The sequence below is a fragment of the Protopterus annectens genome, chromosome 15.part0 (genome assembly GCF_019279795.1).
Source record: "Protopterus annectens isolate FY-2018-M chromosome 15.part0, PAN1.0, whole genome shotgun sequence".
NCBI classification, from domain to species: Eukaryota; Metazoa; Chordata; order Ceratodontiformes; family Protopteridae; genus Protopterus; species Protopterus annectens.
Genome location: NC_056749.1, coordinates 377,886,734 through 377,906,459, shown reverse-complemented (window position 1 = coordinate 377,906,459; position 19,726 = coordinate 377,886,734). Strand labels below are relative to the sequence as shown.

At 37.8% G+C, this 19,726-nt stretch overlaps 1 protein-coding gene across 1 annotated transcript in view; it reads left to right on the top strand.

The window, feature by feature from the left end:
• The window catches only part of BTK (Bruton tyrosine kinase), a 728,232-nt gene that overhangs the window by 685,722 nt on the left and 22,784 nt on the right, over positions 1–19,726 (top strand). The window contains exon 18 of the mRNA XM_044057123.1: positions 1,660–1,817. Coding sequence (XP_043913058.1) covers positions 1,660–1,817 — 158 coding nt within the window. The remainder of the gene's footprint in view (positions 1–1,659; positions 1,818–19,726) is intronic.

Here is a 19,726-nt window from a genome sequence, read left to right as displayed (position 1 = left end):
GAGAGCATGTTTTTTTTTCTTAGCAGTGGAAGATTACATATAGGCCTTGCAGCAAGTCTAAAGGACCAACAAAGATTGTGCCAAAAAACCTTCACTAGATAACCAACAACAGTGGATGTCCAACTGACTTGTTCTAGCTTGCCTAACTATCTTTTAGTACTCCTAAATGAATCTGTAATACTCAATCAAAGATGCAGGAACTAGCCCTCGCTCTTACATTATTGAAGGTCTGACTGAAAAAGGTAGGAGGGATGTTTTAGTGACCATTTTATAGATATATTCTCTTTTGTGAATTGTCCTGTAGGATTCTTGGTCCATAGAATGTTCTTAGGCCAAAGAATGGACCTTTTTAAGGAATGTAGTAACCATTCCCAAAAAAGTAACACCTTTTTGCTTGCAATGTCTGTTGTTAGCTTCTGCTGCCAGTTAGAACTTGGATTATTTTATCTCCTAAGACAGGCTGCTAAAACGTTTATCATCACCCGTACAGAGAGACAGAATAGTTTTTCCTACAGCGGTAACTTTGAACGTTTCTTGACTTCATACTTCTCTTTTATTGTTTCTTAAAAAAAGATTTATTCACTTGAGGTTGCTTTGATGTAGTCTGCTTCTCATCCTCAGTGTTCACTAAGTGCTTAATGCCTACCGGCCTACCACCTTCCCTATTTTGTCACATTTTTAACCTTAGTACAGTGCTTACAGTTCTTAGTGCTGTATGCTTTCCCAAGCAAAAATACATATTTCAGATAAATGTCTCTGGTGACTATTTGCCTACCCCATGCACACTTAGTGGGAAATGACAACTGCATGACACAATTAAGGAACACTAAAGAATATTAGCATTTTCTTTCGAAATACACAGCAAAGTGTTTTATATTTACTGAATCCTGGAAATCAAGTAAAGGTGACAAACAAACAAACTAGTCACAATGGGAAACAGCTTTTGGCCTGAGATTGTGCATAAATAGACTTAAAAGTAAAAGAAAAAGTCATGGACATTCAGAATTGTCATTTAGCTGAAACACCTGATATCCTTAAAGGGTAATTTGCATATATCCCATGTTGCCTCTGATACAAGAGGTTTAAGGTATCACACAGTGGAAAGTCTAGCTTTGCTACATTTTTCTTTTTTTGTTTAAAAAAAACATTATTAAAAAAATCCATAAACAACCCATGTAACTGTTATTTTTAATATAAACTGTTTGTAAATGATGTAACTGATGTCAAGAATGTCTGAATAATGGAACTGTTACTCATGAATGACTGCAAATGATGAAACAATGCAAACGATGTCCATGATGCCTATGATGGAGCTTTCTCCCCAGTGAAACTGAGAAAGGGCACTACTCAGTTGGACTTTCATGGGAAACTTATTCCAATAAAAAAGTAAATAAATAAAATTAAAAAACTGCATTATGTTCAGTAGTGAGAACACCAGCTAACATATGTCAGATGCCTTTGTGCAGAATGTATGTAATAAAAGGCTTTAGTATAAAGTGAGACTAAAATATGGGTTTAGACTCCCATGCTCTTCTGCACATAGGACTTCACAAAATAATCAGCTAAATTTCTTTCAGGTAGAATTAAGAGAGGAGCTGAATGAAACTAGGACAGTAATTTCTGATGATTTTGAGTATTTTCAATTTGTTTCCCTCACAGGAGTTCTGATGTGGGAAGTTTACTCTATGGGAAAGATGCCATATGAACGCAACAGCAACAATGAAGTTTGTGAACTTGTCATCAAGGGACAGCGGCTCTACCGGCCACAGCTGGCTGATGATACTGTGTACAAAATTATGTATATGTGCTGGCATGAGGTAAGTGTATTAGAGTTTTTTTTTCACAGTGACGTATCCTTCAGCCATTAAGTCCTTCCTCATGTTTGTTTCAAGCATGTTTTACAATTCTAACCCCTTTCAACTCACCACTTAAAATTTATAAGCCAGTTTCCTGGTGGTCACACCTAAAACATTATTCTCATTTGGATTTTGACAGTTCCTATTGCCTACAGAGTCACTTTAAACCAGTGTCATGAAGTTATCATGCTTTACTGAACAAATAACATAAAATAACAGAGAACTGATTTCTAAGCATTATAAATCATGTCACTGAATGTAGCATAAGGTAAGCAGGTATTTCCTATAAGTTAGGATTTCCATAAATTGACATCTTGCCATCGTGGATTGCATAAGTGGAGGGCCAAGTTATGGAATGGACATTCTGCAGTATTATTAATGATTATAACATACCAGCTGTAATTTGGAATAATGCACTCTCCCTTTGTAAATTCTAGCATAGCTTTTCCTATGACTGACTAAAATATGAACACATTTTCTTGCATTCTTCATCCAACCCCCAGAATGACATCAAGTTTTCTTAAGAAGTCTCCTATTAAGTGAGAAGGTGGCAACCTCTCCCTTCAACTTTTTACTTTACCAAAAAATGTAAAACCTATATAGCCTGTAAAAGTAGTGCTTACAATCGAACAGATACTGCTACTCTTTGCATTGCTGCTGAGTATGTTATCATTTTGGTGTAAATGGCAGACATTTCAGCCATTTCAGAAACATCAGAGACATATACTGTGTGCCATATATTTGCCTACCTGTTCTACATATTATGTCCAGATCATTCTTGTCAAGAAACATTAAAAGCAACCTGTGCTACAAACCTTGCCAGGTTATCATATGCTGTTCTCATATCTCATTTTTATTTTATTTTATTTTATTTATTTTACATTTGTTGACCGGGCTAGTCCAACTGGATACATGTCCATTTTCAGTAGAGGCCCGGGGAGAAAAGCTCCAGAAAAAAACGTACAGAAAAATTAAAAGTAATATAAGTCTACAAAAGGCATCAACATACAATAGTATAACATTCAGTTAAAGTTTACATAAAAAAATTGTAAAATTGAATTAAATAGTCAAATATGGAAAATAGTACACAAGACTCATAAGCATTAGTATTTAAGTAAAAAAAAGTTAGTTTATAGAGTGTAGAATATAGAGGTTTATAGGTAGGAATATAGTGGTTATAGAGTGTAACAGTCAGTGAAGAATAACAGTTAGGCAGGGTTGGTGCAAGAGCATAACCAGTGGTTGGTGAGAAAAAAATTTAGATTAGTTTTGAATTGTGGGAGAGAGGTCTGAGAAGTAAGATCATGTGGTAGTTGATTCCATACTTTACCAACAGAGTTAGAGAACAAGGAGTCACCTGCTAGGTTTTTTGATAAGGTAGTATGAACCCACATTTTGTTTGAGGAGCGTAGATTCTTCAGGCTATTATATGGTATGATGAGGGCAGAAAGAATTGGAGTGTTGCTGGGTTGGTATAGGGCTTTATGGGCTATTGTAAGTTGGTTAAATCGTAGCTGGTTAAGGAGTTCAAGCCAGCCCAGTTGTCTTAGATTCAGACAGTGATGAGTCCTGAAAGGTGAATTTGTAGCAAATCTAGCAATATTGTTATATGATATGGCTAGTTTGTTGAGATTATTTTAGAAAGGTTAGTATATATGGGGGAAGCATAGAACAGGGTAGAGATTAAGTGGGTTTTAGCTATTGCGGTCCTGGCTTCAGGTGTAAGGAAAGGTTTAATTCTACAAAGGGATCCTAGTTTTCTGTTAATTGATTTTATTGTAGTATTTATGTGGGTGTCATAGTTTAGGTGATTATCAATTGTAATTCCTAGGAGTTTGGCGGTGGGGTCGGGAGATATAAGGGTGCCATTATTGGCCGTAAGAGTGAAGTGTAGAGAGGTAGACATTTGGGTAGGTGTAAAGAGCAAAAGTTTGTTTTTTTTTCGGATTAAGGAGAAGACAACGGTTAGAGAACCATTGTTCTACAGTGCTGAAAGCTTTTTGTGTAAGGGAATGAAGTTCGGTTTGGGATGTGGCTGAACAAATTACAGTAGAGTCATCTGCATATTGAATGCAGTTGGAGAGGGTTGTTGATAGATGGAGGTCATTTATAAAAATGGAAAACAGTGGAGGGCCTAATATGGAACCCTGAGGGACACCTAGAGAGATGGGGAGGAGATTCGAAAGATGATTTTGCCAGAGAACTGCCTGTTGTCTGTTTTCAAGGTAGGATGTAAAGTAGTTCATAGCTAGGCTGTCAAGTGAGAGGGACTTCAGTAGGTGTAGGAGGAGTCAGTGGTTAACCATGTCGAAGGCTTTTGATAGGTCAACAAAGAAAGCAGAAGAAAGCATATTATTGTTGCGATTTTTGTTGATACAGTTAGTGAAGGATAGCAAGGCTGTGGCGGTACTATGGAATGGGCGGAAACCATGTTGACAGTTAGCTAGTAGATTGTGATGGAGAAGGTGGTTAAGTAATTGTTTGTGGATACATTTCTCCATTATTTTAGCAAGTGGAGAGAGTAGAGCTATGGGGCGAAAGTTGGAGAAATCATTGGAGTTTCCACCTTTGTCATATACCTCACTGTATAGGCTTATTCACTTGCAGATACAGCATACTGTAATATCTTAGATTGCTCATGACAGAAATTATAATTATAATTTTATCCATAGGATAATACAATATGATGCCAAAGCATAAGAATCCTAACTAATAGGAAATGACTGCAAGTTTTATGCTACACATACTGGTATAATTTCTGGTGCTTATAAAATAGTATCTGCTTATTTATGTTACAGTACCTATAAAGTGAAACACGTTAACATCATTAAACTGCTCTATATATAACAATACTGTCTGCACACAGAATTCTCATAATCTTGCTGCTGATAGTGTTTTAAAGTGTTTTTACTTGGAAATTGACTGCATAAATAGAAGAAGTGGAACTGAGGGGAATTACATGTGTAAAATGTATACTACTCACATTCTATCTGAGCAGATTGGGTAAGATTTCGTATGAATAATTGTGTCATTTAACTGACGTGATTAAGTGCAACTGAAACCTTGGGAGGTTCCAGGCTCAGAACAGTGACACACCCAGTGTTGCAAAACGCACAAAAACACTTTTGAGGGTGCAACCCCCCCCCCCCCCGCACTTCCTATTGTGAGAGTCACCATAAATTACTATATGTAACTGCAAGGTCACATAAGCTCAGAGAAAAATAGAATGTGGGATAAAGCAAAAAACTCACCTTCCCTCCCCCCCTTCCCTGACTTGTAACATAGTACTCAATCTGTAACCTACCCAACACTGACATTCTAAGATATGGATCAACACAACCTGTCAACATTTCAGTTGTGGTGGTCTGACAGTTGCAATTTGCACCTGATTGTTTCACATCTGTCAGCATTGGTATTTATCTGAATTTACAAAATTATCCAAAAAGGTGATTGTAAAGAGAATATTTAAAAAAAAATTGTAGCAAGAGTGAGAAATTACAATTGAAAAGATTATTTTGGACATAATTGTAAAGGATAGAATCTAAATATTTCAGAAATGCCTCCTTATTTTGCTGTACCCCTTGGTCTGAAGATGGTTATGGTAAATATTTTTGGCTAACTAGATGGCTCTGTAACTGAAACATAAGGTATCAAGCCACAACTACATCATTGGCAGATCAAGTTCCAATAACAGTTTAGGTGCTGGAACAGCCAGACAGGGAAGGGTGTCAGTGAGTGCCTGACTCCAGTTTGCCTATACTGGGGAGAAGAAGTATTTTTGGTTCGTTAGTTACCACCATGTAATTAGAGAACTGCACTGCACTAGAATTGCCAGGCCCAGGGACATAGGCTCGGTGAACCCAAGTTAATGATAGTAGCACTCATTACCATACGTGTAGTAGCACACACACACACACACACACACACACACACACACACACACACACACACACACACACACACACACACCACACACCACACACACACACTCACAAACATACTCTCTCTCTCTCTCTCTCTCTCTCACAAGGGTGGATGTAGGATGCCCCACAGTGGTACATTTGCTCAGGGGTGATGTCTCTGTAGAAATGCTCTCATTGCCAGGATGCTAGTAGGGTATAAACAGCTTCCATGGCTGACCAGTATTCCATGTGCATGTTTCTGATGTCTTTATATGTAAATTTCCATACTGTAATTTAACAGAAATCATCATTATCCAAACATTTGATTGATTTGACCCTCTGCCAGGCTACTTTAATAATAGATACAATATTAAATACCTCTCTTTTATTTATTCATTGAAATCCTTCTTCAAAAAGTATAAACTATTTAAAACCTTGTCTTTGCACTTTACTGTATGCAGCTCCATTTTTTTTCTGCTCCAAATGCACTAATCAACCCATCATATTTTCAGTAGGTGATTGGCGCCTTGGTACTGAAAAATATCACCTTGACTACAGCAACAACAACCAAGGTCTAAGTAGCAAGCCCAGGTACTAGAGGAGGGTTTACTATCATATTTTTGAAGCAAACGCCGTCGACTGCACTTTTGTCGAACATGGAAATTAGAAAACGGTAATGTCGAACACCAAAGGCCAACCATGGAACTGGTTTTAACATGGGTTGAGATAGGAGAGAGGTTTGTAGTTCGGCAATAACAGTGAACACCTATCTCGACCCATGTTAAAACTGTTCCTAGGTTGGCTTTTGGTGTTAGACATTACTATTTTTGAATTTCCGTGTTCGACAAAAGTGCAGTTGATGGAGTTTGCTTCGGAAGTATGATAGTAAACCCTAGAGGAGATATACTGAGGTGGCTAGTAGGTGACCAGTGCAGAATCAACTTTCTTGGAAAAGGAAGCAAGGAAACTCCACTAAACTTAGAAACATATGCCCCCCCCCTTGCTTAAGAAGGCCAGTAAGCAACCCACTGTTTTTGTTTGTCTTTTTGGCTTTTTCAAGGTTAGGGGTCGCCACAGCGAAACTCCGGTCTGCTGATGATTGGTAGTAGATTTTTGTGGTGCTGAGTTGCCAGCCTGACGCCCAACCTTCGGCGAAGGCATGCCCATTTACGCATGTCTTTCAGAGGCCACTCAACCGCAGGGAGGACATGCAGACTCCACACGGGCACATATATGTATAAGCACATTGCTGCCTAAACTTGCTAATGAAAGAGGGATGGATAGCAGCATACCAAAATATAAAACTCCATGCCAGCCATTTGTGATGGCCATGTTTTACCTTACTCTTACCTCTCACTATTTGGATTCCCCCAGTGTGGGGAGATCCCCAGAAAATTATGTGGGATACTATATCAAGTAGACCACAAAGTGCAACATCTTCAGTAGAGCGCTAGGAATGCAAGATGGTCAGACTGTCATGGGAATCAAACAAGCAAATAAATTATTTTATTGTGAGTTTCAATGCATTTTGGTTCCAGATATATGAAAATCACTGTTTCTTATTCAATGAACAGCATTTCATTAAATTCACATAGTTGTTTACAAATGCATAGTTTTTAAATTTTATTTCCCATAATATAATATTGAATTATTTTCTATTACATCATCATTTAAGACTTACATGTGCATGTTTCTTCATTTCTTATGGCTTCATGTGTAAATTTCCATATTGTAAATTATTATTTAGGATAGGACACTAGTGCAAGGGACACAAGTGTGATTGTGCACACATCATCAATTGGTGTGACTCTCTGGACTTGGTATTGGATGGAAGGACTTTCCTTTCCTCAGGGTATATAAACCTCAAAGCTGATTGTACTAATGAGGAGCCTAGGTATATAGAACCCACATGGAGGCTGTAGGGATATTGTATCCCATAAAAAATGTAAAATGTGCACAGATACCCTTTATGCATATTAATTTTTCCTGAAAAAGCATTTGGTTATATGTTCCTTGCACTGGTACTTCAGACCTCTACTATTTGCTCTCAGATTCGTCCTGATGAATTAAATGTGATTTTCAGAGGAGCCCAAGGGTGAAACATCAAAAAGGTGCATGTGAGCTGATGAGTCACACATTTCAGTGACATCAGTACCATATGCATAACAACTACAACATGTTTAGCAATTCAGACAAATTATTATATAATTCTACCTCCCATATCATATAAAACCTTTACTAACAGTAATAAAAATAAAATACTCACTAGTTACATATGGCAGTGAAATATAGGAATTAGGTTCAAAGAACAATATCATGGTTAAGATTTATAGACTGGTAAGAAATATTTTGGGTTGCCATCATCATTCATAAGTGCTATACATCAAAGAAAAGTTTGGGATGTTATCAGAGGAGGACAGTTTGGAAGTGGCAGTTTTGTCTAGCTGGGTGGAATCATGAAACTTGCAGATCTAGATAGAGTGAACAAGGTTTGATTAAAAAAGAAAGAGTGAGTCTATGGTTTGAATATCAATCAGATAATATTAAAAGGATAAAACAGATATTGACAAAATACAGAGTAGTATATTTAAATAATTATTTCAAGAAAGCTGCACAAATAAGTGACTCGTGAATCACATACTCTAGGAAATTAAGAGAGAAGGAAATTAAGTGATAGATGAATAAAACAAAGTAAATACTCTGACTTTTGGTGATTATGTTGATATTAGAAAATAATATATGTAAAAGTAGTGCTTAATCTCGAACAGATACTGCTACTCTTTGCATTGCTGCTGAGTATGTTATCATTTCAGTGTAAATGGCAGACATTTCAGACATTTCAGAAACATCAGAGACATATACTGTGTGCCATATATTTGCCTACCTGTTCTACATATTATGTCCAGATCATTCTTGTCAAGAAACATTAAAAGCAACCTGTGCTACAAACCTTGCCAGGTTATCATATGCTGTTCTCATATCTCATTTTTATTTTATTTTATTTTATTTATTTTACATTTGTTGACCGGGCTAGTCCAACTGGATACATGTCGATTTTCAGTAGAGGCCCGGGGAGAAAAGCTCCAGAAAAAAACGTACAGAAAAATTAAAAGTAATATAAGTCTACAAAAGGCATCAACATACAATAGTATAACATTCAGTTAAAGTTTACATAAAAAAATTGTAAAATTGAATTAAATAGTCAAATATGGAAAATAGTACTCAAGACTCATAAGCATTAGTATTTAAGTAAAAAAAAGTTAGTTTATAGAGTGTAGAATATAGAGGTTTATAGGTAGGAATATAGTGGTTATAGAGTGTAACAGTCAGTGAAGAATAACAGTTAGGCAGGATTGGTGCAAGAGCATAACCAGTGGTTGGTGGGAAAAAATTTTAGATTAGTTTTGAATTGTGGGAGAGAGGTCTGAGAAGTAAGATCATGTGGTAGTTGATTCCATACTTTACCAACAGAGTTAGAGAACAAGGAGTCACCTGCTAGGTTTTTTGATAAGGTAGTATGAACCCACATTTTGTTTGAGGAGCGTAGATTCTTCAGGCTATTATATGGTATGATGAGGGCAGAAAGAATTGGAGTGTTGCTGGGTTGGTATAGGGCTTTATGGGCTATTGTAAGTTGGTTAAATCGTAGCTGGTTAAGGAGTTCAAGCCAGCCCAGTTGTCTTAGATTCAGACAGTGATGAGTCCTGAAAGGTGAATTTGTAGCAAATCTAGCAATATTGTTATATGATATGGCTAGTTTGTTGAGATTATTTTAGAAAGGTTAGTATATATGGGGGAAGCATAGAACAGGGTAGAGATTAAGTGGGTTTTAGCTATTGCGGTCCTGGCTTCAGGTGTAAGGAAAGGTTTAATTCTACAAAGGGATCCTAGTTTTCTGTTAATTGATTTTATTGTAGTATTTATGTGGGTGTCATAGTTTAGGTGATTATCAATTGTAATTCCTAGGAGTTTGGCGGTGGGGTTGGGAGATATAAGGGTGCCATTATTGGCCATAAGAGTGAAGTGTAGAGAGGTAGACATTTGGGTAGGTGTAAAGAGCAAAAGTTTGTTTTTTTTTCGGATTAAGGAGAAGACAACGGTTAGAGAACCATTGTTCTACAGTGCTGAAAGCTTTTTGTGTAAGGGAATGAAGTTCGGTTTGGGATGTGGCTGAACAAATTACAGTAGAGTCATCTGCATATTGAATGCAGGTGGAGAGGGGAGTGGATAGATGGAGGTCATTTATAAAAATGGAAAACAGTAGAGGGCCTAATATGGAACCATGAGGGACACCTAGAGAGATGGGGAGGAGATTCGAAAGATGATTTTGCCAGAGAACTGCCTGTTGTCTGTTTTCAAGGTAGGATGTAAAGTAGTTCATAGCTAGGCTGTCAAGTGAGAGGGACTTCAGTAGGTATAGGAGGAGTCAGTGGTTAACCATGTCGAAGGCTTTTGATAGGTCAACAAAGAAAACAGAAGAAAGCATATTATTGTTGCGATTTTTGTTGATACAGTTAGTGAAGGATAGCAAGGCTGTGGCGGTACTATGGAATGGGCGGAAGCCATGTTGACAGTTAGCTAGTAGATTGTGATGGAGAAGGTGGTTAAGTAATTGTTTGTGGATACATTTCTCCATTATTTTAGCAAGTGGAGAGAGTAGAGCTATGGGGCGAAAGTTGGAGAAATCATTGGAGTTTCCACCTTTGTCATATACCTCACTGTATAGGCTTATTCACTTGCAGATACAGCATACTGTAATATCTTAGATTGCTCATGACAGAAATTATAATTATAATTTTATCCATAGGATAATACAATATGATGCCAAAGCATAAGAATCCTAACTAATAGGAAATGACTGCAAGTTTTATGCTACACATACTGGTATAATTTCTGGTGCTTATAAAATAGTATCTGCTTATTTATGTTACAGTACCTATAAAGTGAAACACGTTAACATCATTAAACTGCTCTATATATAACAATACTGTCTGCACACAGAATTCTCATAATCTTGCTGCTGATAGTGTTTTAAAGTGTTTTTACTTGGAAATTGACTGCATAAATAGAAGAAGTGGAACTGAGGGGAATTACATGTGTAAAATGTATACTACTCACATTCTATCTGAGCAGATTGGGTAAGATTTCGTATGAATAATTGTGTCATTTAACTGACGTGATTAAGTGCAACTGAAACCTTGGGAGGTTCCAGGCTCAGAACAGTGACACACCCAGGTTGCAAAACGCACAAAAATACTTTTGAGGGTGCAAACCCCCCCCCGCACTTCCTATTGTGAGAGTCACCATAAATGTAACTGCAAGGTCACATAAGCTCAGAGAAAAATAGAATGTGGGATAAAGCAAAAAACTCACCTTCCCTCCCCCCTTATCTGACTTGTAACATAGTACTCAATCTGTAACCTACCCAACACTGACATTCTAAGATATGGATCAACACAACCTGTTATTTCAGTTGTGGTGGTCTGACAGTTGCAATTTGCACCTGATTGTTTCACATCTGTCAGCATTGGTATTTATCTGAATTTACAAAATTATCCAAAAAGGTGATTGTAAAGAGAATATTTAAAAAAAAATTGTAACAAGAGTGAGAAATTACAATTGAAAAGATTATTTTGGACATAATTGTAAAGGATAGAATCTAAATATTTCAGAAATGCCTCCTTATTTTGCTGTACCCCTTGGTCTGAAGATGGTTATGGTAAATATTTTGGCTAACTAGATGGCTCTGTAACTGAAGCATAAGGTATCAAGCCACAACTACATCCTTGACAGATCAAGTTCCAATAACAGTTTAGGTGCTGGAACAGCCAGACAGGGAAGGGTGTCAGTGAGTGCCTGACTCCAGTTTGCCTATACTGGGGAGAAGAAGTATTTTTGGTTCGTTAGTTACCACCATGTAATTAGAGAACTGCACTGCACTAGAATTGCCAGGCCCAGGGACATAGGCTTGGTGAACCCAAGTTAATGATAGTAGCACTCATTACCATACGTGTAGTAGCACACACACACACACACACACACACACACACACACACACACACACACACACACACACACACACACCACACACACACACACTCACAAACATACTCTCTCTCTCTCTCTCACAAGGGTGGATGTAGGATGCCCCACAGTGGTACATTTGCTCAGGGGTGATGTCTCTGTAGAAATGCTCTCATTGCCAGGATGCTAGTAGGGTATAAACAGCTTCCATGGCTGACCAGTATTCCATGTGCATGTTTCTGATGTCTTTATATGTAAATTTCCATACTGTAATTTAACAGAAATCATCATTATCCAAACATTTGATTGATTTGACCCTCTGCCAGGCTACTTTAATAATAGATACAATATTAAATACCTCTCTTTTATTTATTCATTGAAATCCTTCTTCAAAAAGTATAAACTATTTAAAACCTTGTCTTTGCACTTTACTGTATGCAGCTCCATTTTTTTTCTGCTCCAAATGCACTAATCAACCCATCATATTTTCAGTAGGTGATTGGCGCCTTGGTACTGAAAAATATCACCTTGACTACAGCAACAACAACCAAGGTCTAAGTAGCAAGCCCAGGTACTAGAGGAGGGTTTACTATCATATTTTTGAAGCAAACTCCGTCTACTGCACTTTTGTCGAACATGGAAATTAGAAAACGGTAATGTCGAACACCAAAAGCCAACCATGGAACTGGTTTTAACATGGGTTGAGATAGGAGAGAGGTTTGTAGTTCGGCAATAACAGTGAACACCTATCTTGACCCATGTTAAAACTGTTCCTAGGTTGGCTTTTGGTGTTAGACATTACTGTTTTCGAATTTCCGTGTTCGACAAAAGTGCAGTCGATGGAGTTCGCTTTGAAAATATGATAGTAAATCCTAGAGGAGATATACTGAGGTGGCTAGTAGGTGACCAGTGCAGAATCAACTTTCTTGGAAATGGAAGCAAGGAAACTCCACTAAACTTAGAAACATATGTCCCCCCACCCCTTGCTTAAGAAGGCCAGTAAGCAACCCACTGTTTTCGTTTGTCTTTTTGGCTTTTTCAAGGTTAGGGGTCGCCACAGCGAAACTCCGGTCTGCTAATGATTGGTAGTAGATTTTTGTGGTGCTGAGTTGCCAGCCTGACGCCCAACCTTCGGCGAAGGCATGCCCATTTACGCATGTCTTTCAGAGGCCACTCAACCGCAGGGAGGACATGCAGACTCCACACGGGCACATATATGTATAAGCACATTGCTGCCTAAACTTGCTAATGAAAGATGGATGGATAGCAGCATACCAAAATATAAATCTCCATGCCAGCCATTTGTGATGGCCATGTTTTACCTTACTCTTACCTCTCACTATTTGGATTCCCCCAGTGTGGGGAGATCCCCAGAAAATTATGTGGGATACTATATCAAGTAGACCACAAAGTGCAACATCTTCAGTAGAGCGCTAGGAATGCAAGATGGTCAGACTGTCATGGGAATCAAACAAGCAAATAAATTATTTTATTGTGAGTTTCAATGCATTTTGGTTCCAGATATATGAAAATCACTATTTCTTATTCAATGAACAGCATTTCATTAAATTCACATAGTTGTTTACAAATGCATAGTTTTTAAATTTTATTTCCCATAATATAATATTGAATTATTTTCTATTACATCATCATTTAAGACTTACATGTGCATGTTTCTACATTTCTTATGGCTTCATGTGTAAATTTCCATATTGTAAATTATTATTTAGGATAGGACACTAGTGCAAGGGACACAAGTGTGATTGTGCACACATCATCAATTGGTGTGACTCTCTGGACTTGGTATTGGATGGAAGGACTTTCCTTTCCTCAGGGTATATAAACCTCAAAGCTGATTGTACTAATGAGGAGCCTAGGTATATAGAACCCACATGGAGGCTGTAGGGATATTGTATCCCATAAAAAATGTAAAATGTGCACAGATACCCTTTATGCATATTAATTTTTCCTGAAAAAGCATTTGGTTATATGTTCCTTGCACTGGTACTTCAGACCTCTACTATTTGCTCTCAGATTCGTCCTGATGAATTAAATGTGATTTTCAGAGGAGCCCAAGGGTGAAACATCAAAAAGGTGCATGTGAGCTGATGAGTCACACATTTCAGTGACATCAGTACCATATGCATAACAACTACAACATGTTTAGCAATTCAGACAAATTATTATATAATTCTACCTCCCATATCATATAAAACCTTTACTAACAGTAATAAAAAATAAAATACTCACTAGTTACATATGGCAGTGAAATATAGGAATTAGGTTCAAAGAACAATATCATGGTTAAGATTTATAGACTGGTAAGAAATATTTTGGGTTGCCATCATCATTCATAAGTGCTATACATCAAAGAAAAGTTTGGGATGTTATCAGAGGAGGACAGTTTGGAAGTGGCAGTTTTGTCTAGCTGGGTCGGAATCATGAAACTTGCAGATCTAGATAGAGTGAACAAGGTTTGATTAAAAAAGAAAGAGTGAGTCTATGGTTTGAATATCAATCAGATAATATTAAAAGGATAAAACAGATATTGACAAAATACAGAGTAGTATATTTAAATAATTATTTCAAGAAAGCTGCACAAATAAGTGACTCGTGAATCACATACTCTAGGAAATTAAGAGAGAAGGAAATTAAGTGATAGATGAATAAAACAAAGTAAATACTCTGACTTTTGGTGATTATGTTGATATTAGAAAATAATATATATTTAGACATAATAGACAATAGAAATGCATTAAAGATTTATATAATGTATAAAACTGAATTATTCAGGAGTAAACTGTTAAGGAAAATGCATAAAAGTCAGGGTAAGCTTGAGCCATGTAGATGCAAGAAATTAATAATAGAAAATGCAGGCTCCCCTAATGTTACTCAAAGTAAAATTGCTCTAGCATCAGTAGCATGAAGAAAAAAAATGAAAGGCATAATGCTGAAATTTGATTTCTAAAGGAAATCGTTGCCAGTGGTTTCTAATTGTGCCCTGGCAATAATTCACTTGTTTTAGGAGAGTTCTTCCTTCTTCAAGTTGGTGTAGCCATCGAGTTGGTATAGGTAAGTTCAAGGGGTATGAGAGGCTTGCCCCCCACTTTGGGGGCTGCAGGAGGCATGACCCCTGAAAAAACAAATAAAATAGATTTTTTCATCCTTCTATATTTCAACATTTTTTTTTCATCTTTTTGGCTTGTTGTCTTTCAGGAAGTGAGAGTTTCATAATAGAACCAAAAAATTGATACATGTTCTATATTCCAATGCAATTTATAAAGAAATAATAAATGAAACTTTAACATAAACATTAGTTCATAATTATAATGTGTGACAGCAACAACTTGAAATATATGACTAGATTCATTTGTCCTTTCAATTTCACAAAATTTATCACCATACGGGTACACTAAAAATCATTGCCTTTTTAGGGGGGTTAGGAGGAAGGCAGTTATCCCAGATACGATTTATGTGCTCTCACAAGCATTGTATTCTCAGTTTAGTGTCATGGAACACTTTGCCTAGGGATTCATAGCTGGTGCTTTTGGGAGTGGTTAGACTGAGGCAAGGATTGTGTTTTTGTTATGCTGGGTTTCATGACTTATTTGTCAGAAAATAGAAGGGTGCAACAGTGGCAACCCTGTCCTTAATACTACCACTATACAGTGTGTCTGGAAGCTTTTTTTCTTTGTTTCTGATCGCTAAAGGATACTGTCTGTTTCCTTTTGCAATTTTTTTTTGTGGGAGGGTGGGATTACAGTTTTGATAGTTTGGATATTCAACAAGCTTCAAGCTTGCAGGTATACAGCCCCTCACAAGTTAATTTGCAGACCACTGACGGAAGAAGTCCTACAGATCATGGTATCTATGATTACACTTAAACCGTATATTTTAATTTATGCCTACATCGGTTAACTGCCCTTGAAATAGGTATTTAATAGTGCATTTAATAATAAAGGAAGATTTTTGTTTGAATGGGTGCAGTCATTGTGATTGTGCAGAATGTACAAAGTCTAGTGTTCTATACCAGGCATGCTAAATATTTTATTACACGAGGAGCTGGATATTTCTGTACTAGGAAATGTTATGTTTCTGAACCAATGTATCTGAGAAAATTGCTGTTACTGGTTTAATAAAGGAAAAAAAAATATGTGAAAACTAAAACTGACACCAGCCAGATCGTTAAAATGATATGTTTCTGATTATGTGATATTCAATCCCTGTATGAAATGACTTGTTTGATACAAGTATCAGACAAATATGAATATATTTAAGTTTGAATAGTTTCTAATTTTAAGGTCATGTTAATGTAAATTATACATGCTGCTGGCCTTCATATGATATACTCAAGATTAATAGTCAGGGTGCCATGGACAGTGTAGTATAATTAAATTCTTATTACAAGCAGATATGAGGAATAACAGTGGTGCTAAGTGAAGAATAATGTGGTAGTTTTGCTCATTCTGATGAAGAAGCTGTCTAGATGACACTAATGCCAGACTGTATGAAGCACAGAATCTATGATAGGCATGAAGATTTCTGTTCTGGTGTCTTAGTTAGGAAACAAGAAGTTATGTACTCTCCATAACATTCCATCTGTGTTGTCCATTTTCATTCTTCCTCAACTATGGGTTCGGATCTGATCCCTCGCATCTGACTTGGCCATTGCAAAAGCTTGTGACAACAAGAAATCTCTCAAGCTACTCCCTTACACACAATGCACCAACCCCAAGTACCTCAGATCTTGTTTGCTATTAACAGCAGAAAGAAATATTGCAGATATCTGGAGCTATGTACCAAGGAAGTAGCATGCTTAAAAACACTCGCTCTTTCATGTGGTTTTAGGGCAGGGGGTTAGTAGCAGGGGAGTTGAGGAAGAATGAAAATGGATAACACAGACAGAACATTATGGTAAGTACATAACTTCTTTATCTGATGTTGTCCATTTTCATACTGTCATCAACTTATGGGACAGAGTCCCCAGATACCTAAATCTCCGAGTGGATTCAAGGAAAGATATTCCTGAGCACCACTGAACCAAATGATGCCCTAACTTTGGAGAGCAGATCCAATTTGTAATGAGTAGCCCAAGTTGCTGTTGCACAAATGTCACCCATGGAAGCTCTAGACTGGAAGACTGATGACGTAGCCATGGCTCTAGTTGAATGAGCCCATAATGGTTTCGATAAAGTAATGCCCAATTTGTTTTATATATATATATATATATATATATATATATATATATATATATATATATATATATATATATATATATATAAGAAATACAATCAGTCTGCCATCTGGCCAGAGTTATTTTGGCAACAGGTTTTCCTAGTTTTATGTCAGAAAAAGAAGCAAATAATTGCTCTTTCTTTCTGACATTTTCCATTCTGTGCAGGTAAAAGTGTAATTGCCTGTAGACATCCAATAAATGTAAAGTGTATTCACCTTTGTTAGTAAATTTGGGGAAGAATACAGGCAAATTAATAGATTGATTAATATTAGCCTCTGAAACACTTTAGGTAGAAAGGAAGCGTTAGTTCATAAAGTGGAGGTTTCGAAGACAAGGCCTGAATTTCTGAAATTCTTCTGGTGGAAGCAATGGCTACTAGAAAAATTGCTTTCTAAGAAAGATACTCAAGGTCACATTTAGCTGCAGGTTTAAATAGGGGTTGAGCAAGTTGCTGCAGTACCAGAGTGAGGTCCCATGGGGGGTAGGGTGTCTAAAAGGAAGCCTCAGAAGAAGAGTGCCTTGCAAAAAGGTTTTACAGAGTCTATGGGAGGCAACAGAAGCACCTTCAAATCCCATGTGAAAATTTAATTTCGCTGCCAACTGGACTTTAACTGTTGAGGAGCTAGCTCCTTCTTTAAAAAGTAAGGCTAAAATTTCAAGGAGACTATGCAAAGGAGCAGAAAAGGGATCAACACTATTTTGATTGGCTCAGTAAGCAAATCTTCACCATTTACTGGAATAAAGTTTACAAGTAGATGGTTTATGGGAAGATAACAGCAGTACGATGGACTGGGAAAGAGAGCATAGGTTGTCTGGCTATTAATGGAATTGGAGAAGCCAGGCAGTCAGCCTGAGGTTTGGTATGTCTGGATAGATCATGCCTGTCAGATGAGACTGGAGGTCTGGAGATGGATCCAGAATCCATGGTAGGTGGAGTAGTTGAGGCCAAAGGAATGGGAACCAAATCTGTTGAGGTCAAAAGGGTCCAATGAGGATAACTTTGCTCCTCAACATGGCAGCTTTCTGCAGGAATTTGGAAATCAGTAGGATTGGTGGGTAGGCATAAAGCAGTCCAGGGGGCCAATCGTGAAGTAGAGCATCCCTCAGTGACTCCCCCTGTGGGGGGATCAGGGCAAAGTAGCTGCTGCATTTGTTGTTTAGGGGGAAAGGTCACAGCAAAGCTGGCCCCACTGATGAAAAATCATATCCATCACATTCTTGTTGAGAGACCATTTGTGAGGCAGAAGAATGCACCTGCTCAGCTTTTCTGCTCTCACACTGGACTTCCCTGGAATGTGCATTGCGATGAGAGAGAGGTTTGATGAGATCACCCATTGCCTCGACACAAGGGATAAGATTTGGTCCCTCCTTATTTGTTGATGTACCAAACTACTGCCATGTTCATTTGAATTGCAGTCGTCCCCAAGGAGAGAGCTTCTTGAAAGGCCTGCAGCTCTAAAAGCACTGCTCTCTCATCTCTAGGACATTGATATGCAAACTGGCCTCTTTGGGGGACCAAGTGCCTTGGACTGTATTGCCCAGGTAATACCCCTCCCCACCCTAACTGGGAAGCATCCATAGTCACTATGGCCTTGGGCTGAAAGGGAATGAATTAATGGCCTTGTAGAACCTGCTCTGATTGAATCCGCCACCTGAGATCTCTCTTACAAACCTGAGTAATATGTATCAGGGTTGACACAGGTTGATAAAGTATTGACCACTGCATGGTTAGCGTCCACTGTAGAACCCTCATGTAAAATCTGGCTAAAGGTGCTAGAGTTATTGCCGCTGCCATTGATCCTAGAGCCTGAAGACCTAAGTGGGCTGAAACTTTGGTACTGCAGATTATTTTCCTGACTTGTGTTCTTAATGTCTGAACAGTTAGAGGAGGCATTGAAGCTATCATTGACTTTGTGTTGAACAGTGCTCTTATAAATTCCAAATTTTGAGTAGGTTCTAAATGAGACTTTTTGTAGTTTATGGTTATCCCCAGATCAGAGCATGTCTGGAGAACCTGATCTCTTGCCTTTGTTATTTGATGCCTGGTCGGGGCAGTAAATAACCAGTCATCTAAATATGGAAACACCCGGAATCCTTGCAGTCTCAAGTGAGCTGCCACCGCTGCCATACATTTGGTGAACACCCTAGGGGCTGTGGTGAGACCAAAGGGCAGAACTCTGAGTTGGTAATGACTGGCTCCCAGATGGAAGTACAAGTCCCTTCTGGATCACCTGTTCATCTTTATGTGATAGCGTGCATCTTGAAAGTCTAACAAGCACAATTAATCATCCTTTCCCAAAACTGGGAGAATGGACTAAACCATGACCAATCTGAAACTTGGTTCGTCTAACTGATTTGTTTAAGTTGCTGAGATCCAAGATTGCTCTGCAGTCCCCTGTTTTCTTTGACACTAAAAAGAACATTGAGTTACTTCTGGATTCTATCTTGGATGACTCTTTTTTTCCTAGCAGCTTTTGTATTTAAATTGATGCTTGTTCTCTCTGACTGGGTGGAACATTTGGGATTTTGTTTTGAGATTGGAGAAGGAAAAAGGGTATTATACAACTTCTGGAAATTATCCTCTGCATGCAAGTATCTTGTTATCTCTGTCCAGGCTCTCTGGTGCAGGGATAAATGACCACTGATTGCCTCCAGAGGGGAACAATTGGGCCTCCTTTCAGCACAGGCAGGGTCTATCAAAGAATACA